Genomic DNA, 4,066 nt, shown 5'->3' with positions numbered 1-4,066 from the left:
GCGCGCACGCACACACACGATCACGCTCACAAGCACGCGCACAAGCACGCGGAAATAGTACAGCTGACACTGACGTCATCTGCCCGCTGTAAACATAACCCTTTCCTGTCCGGACCTGTTGTGCTGCGACCACGTGTGTTTTCGTGCGCTTGTCCAGGCGCCGCCGGCAATTTTGGCCTTGTGATTAAAAATCATATCTACAGTCTGCAAATGCACACCATACGCCTCCAACCCCAGCTGGTTATACTTAGAAAAAACATTTATAACGGATAATTGATTGATGCAAGATAAGTCTCACTTTAATTTAGTGACAACAAACTCTCGTCACAATTCTGGTAAATTATCTTTGCAGTTCTCCGTTTTTAAAACAGGGGTAGATTTGCCTTTTCTGTTGTGCAGTGGGTGTGTTGTCAGTATCTGTCCACAAGGGGGCAGAACTAACTTTATTCTGGAATTGAAAAGTAACATGACCGGTTCTTTCTACAAAACACGAGGGGAAAGGTCAACATATGTACATTAATGGGTCTTGTGCTTTTCTGAATTCATTAAATGATTATTTACAAACATTTTCATTAAACGTAAAACGTAAATGGACAAAGAACTGTGTGCAGTTGTACAGCCTGATGGCTGCAGGCAGGATTGATCTGCAGTAGGAACTGAAGAGAAGTCTTTTTTTCTACACAAATGCCAGTCTTTCATATTCTATATTTTATGTATGTATGGGTTTTCGAATGGCCAAGTTTGTGTCAAAAATCTTGGGACAAACATAAAACACTAACAAAATTAATTATCAGGAAAAAAACAAAACAATGTAGATGTGTATAAGTACTGATAAAATCATTTAATATGAACTAACAGGTTTGGCAACATGGCTATATAAAAAAAAGGCAGATGCACATACTGACATTCACCATTACAAGACAGGCAAATAATAAACCAGCAAATTTTCAAATGTGAAAATCGTCTCACTTCCAAGTCTATATGAGATTCTTGTGTGTCTTGTGTATCTGGTTACGGTACTTCCAGCTAAGAAAACATAATTGATTAAGACACAAAAGATAATAAACAAAAAAGATCCAGGAAAAAAGATAAACCAATACAAAAAGTAAAAAGTAATGTGGCCCTGCGATGATCTGGCGACCTGTCCAGGATGTAACCCTTCCTTCCCCCTATGACAGCTGGGAGAGGCTCCAGCAGACCCATGCAAACCTGAGTGCAGGGGGAAGCAGGTATTGAAAATGGATGGATGGATGGATGGATGGATGGATGGATGGAAAAAGTAAACTAACTTAAAGCAATGTTAAATGTATTTTTGGGGGGCTTTAACACTATAGGTGTGCACCATGCATGGACACTCATCCACTGACATGGACTTGGCAGTCAACTGTGCAGATACAAATTTATATTTGACATCAGGCACAGCCAGTAAAGGACCTGGGCAGGACAGTGCCGTACATTATTCATAGCATATTTATTTAATTTTTTTTATCAACTGACAGTCAGTTTCGATAGAAAGATAGCATTCACCTAAAACCCCAAAACATTAAGTATGTACATATACATACGTATACATACATATGTACGAATTGTACACGTATGTACGCATAATGTACGTTATTATGGCAACCAGTGGTTGCCATATCAACGATTCTAAAGCATTCTCAGCTGTGGGTGGTATAAAGCCAGGGTTACTCCCTGGAAATGTAAGTTAACCATCCATCACAGGTTCCACATTGACAAATAACCATCATCACTCTTCTTTTGTTGTAGCAGGAGCAGCAGTACAGAACCCACACAGGCACTGGGGAAACATGTAAACTTCAAACTAACTTGTCTTTCTAAACAAGAACCCTGCTCCTATGTCTTCGCTTTCTCTTACTACTTCCCTTAAACCCATGTTTTTCAACCACTGCGAGAGTACAGTGAGATAATGTCAGGTGAACCGTCAAACATTATCCAATTTCACTTTATTGGTCTTAAAACACAAAACCAAAATAACATTCCATTGTTGAGCGACTGTGCTTTGAAAGGAACGAGACTTCTTTCTTCCCTCGATTCCTCCCAGGATATCAGCTTTCTGTGTGTCTAAACAGGCCCAGGTTTCACACTGAGTGAGTATAAATTAATTAAGAGACTGTATTGTCATTATGAGGCTTTGGTGATGTTTTTGGTTCGTGGTGTGCCATGGGATTTTCCCAGTGTAAAAAATTGTTTAAAAAAATGTCTTACACTACGTTGCAACATAAGTCAAGGCTGAGTTTATGTAGAAGATTTTTTATATGTATGCTTTCCTAAAAAAATGTTTTAAATTCACCGTGAGCAGTAAATCAAGAGGAAAAAGAAGAAAAACACGGCCGCGCGCGCGCGCGCGCGCGCGCACGGACGGACGCACACGGGGACAGTGCGAGTGAGCTCCCCGGGGCAGTTGCGATGATTGCGTGTGAGTGCGCCTGAAGAGTCTTCACGAGGGTCTCCGTCCTTCTGCGACGGACGCGCGCTTCTCAGTCACCGACTGCCTGCGGCGGGTTGCAGCGGACACGGACACGGACGGACATGTGAGCCTCCGCTGGCCGCATGGAGGGCTTCTACAGCGAGAGCCAGGAGGACAGCCCGGACCTGCCCCGGGTGGTCACGGCCGCGGGGGACAGCGCCGGAGCGGACGGGGGCGTCAGCCTGCGCGCGCTCACGGGCTGCGTCCTGTGCGCGCTGATCGTGTCCACGCTGCTGGGCAACACGCTGGTGTGCGCCGCCGTCGTCAAGTTCCGCCACCTGCGCTCCAAAGTCACCAACTCGTTCGTCATCTCGCTGGCCGTCTCCGACCTGTTCGTGGCCGTGCTGGTCATGCCGTGGCGCGCGGTCTCCGAGGTGGCCGGCGTGTGGCTCTTCGGCCGCTTCTGCGACACGTGGGTCGCCTTCGACATCATGTGCTCGACGGCGTCCATCCTCAACCTGTGCATCATCAGCATGGACCGCTACTGGGCCATCTCCAGCCCCTTCCGCTACGAGCGCAAGATGACGCGCCGCTTCGCCTTCCTGATGATCGGCGTGGCGTGGACGCTCTCCATCCTCATCTCCTTCATCCCCGTGCAGCTCAACTGGCACCGCGCCGACAACGGCAGCGCGGCGGGCAACCCGGGCGACTGCAACGCCAGCCTGAACCGGCCCTACGCCATCTCGTCGTCGCTCATCAGCTTCTACATCCCCGTGGTGATCATGGTGGGCACGTACACGCGCATCTTCCGCATCGCGCAGATCCAAATCCGGCGCATCTCGTCGCTGGAGAGGGCGGCGGGGCCCCGGGCGCGCAGCCAGGAGCGCTGCGCGCCGACGCACGACGAGAACCCGCTCAAGACGTCGCTGAAGAGGGAGACCAAGGTGCTGAAGACGCTGTCCGTCATCATGGGCGTGTTCGTCTTCTGCTGGCTGCCGTTCTTCGTGCTCAACTGCGTCGTGCCCTTCTGCCCGGAGGACGCGGGCGCGCCGCCGTGCGTCAGCGACACCACCTTCAGCATCTTCGTGTGGTTCGGCTGGGCCAACTCGTCCCTCAACCCGGTCATCTACGCCTTCAACGCCGACTTCCGCAAGGCCTTCTCCACCATCCTGGGCTGTAGCAAGTACTGCTCCAGCTCGGCGGTGGAGCCGGTGGACTTCAGCAACGAGCTGGTGTCCTACCACCACGACACCACCCTGCAGAAGGAGGCGGCGCCGGGTCCCGGCGGGGCGCAGCGGTTCGTGGCGGCGGCGGCGGCGGCGGCGGCGGCGGCTGCCCCACCACCGCCTCCGCCGCCGCCTCCGGTGCACGCGCAGCAGGGGCACTTTGACAAAGTTTCTGTGACGTCAGGCGACTCACGTGGCCACCGCAACCTCCTATTGCCCGCTATACTGCAGGCAGAGTGCGAGGCGGAGATCTCGCTTGACATGATGCCGTTCGGCACGTCCGAACCGACCGACTGTTTCTTTCTTCCGGGTCAGGTGCACGAGCTGTGAGCGACCACTGGAAGCATAACCGAGCACCTTGCTTTTTGTTGACTGAGGTTGACACAGCTTCGCAAGTGGAAAAAGTAAA

At 50.7% G+C, this 4,066-nt stretch overlaps 1 protein-coding gene across 1 annotated transcript; it reads left to right on the top strand.

The window, feature by feature from the left end:
* The first annotated feature begins 2,193 nt into the window (after nucleotides 1–2,193).
* LOC142894009 (D(5)-like dopamine receptor) lies at nucleotides 2,194–4,006 on the top strand. The gene has a single exon (XM_076035097.1). It carries the CDS (start codon nucleotides 2,575–2,577, stop codon nucleotides 3,985–3,987), a length of 1,413 nt encoding a protein of 470 aa, XP_075891212.1. The 5' UTR covers nucleotides 2,194–2,574; the 3' UTR covers nucleotides 3,988–4,006.
* The last annotated feature ends 60 nt before the right edge of the window (nucleotides 4,007–4,066 follow it).

The sequence above is a fragment of the Nelusetta ayraudi genome, unplaced genomic scaffold, assembly GCF_046127955.1.
Source record: "Nelusetta ayraudi isolate G7.1 ecotype Tasmania unplaced genomic scaffold, CSIRO-AGI_Nayr_v1 ptg000042l, whole genome shotgun sequence".
Taxonomy (NCBI): domain Eukaryota; kingdom Metazoa; phylum Chordata; class Actinopteri; order Tetraodontiformes; family Monacanthidae; genus Nelusetta; species Nelusetta ayraudi.
The sequence above is the reverse complement of the archived record's forward strand: the minus strand, read 5'-3'. Positions and strand labels throughout refer to the sequence as shown.

Bases quoted from the DNA above. Each gene is read 5' to 3' on its own strand.
- LOC142894009 (XM_076035097.1), top strand. From the start codon at position 2,575: ATGGAGGGCTTCTACAGCGAGAGCCAGGAGGACAGCCCGGACCTGCCC.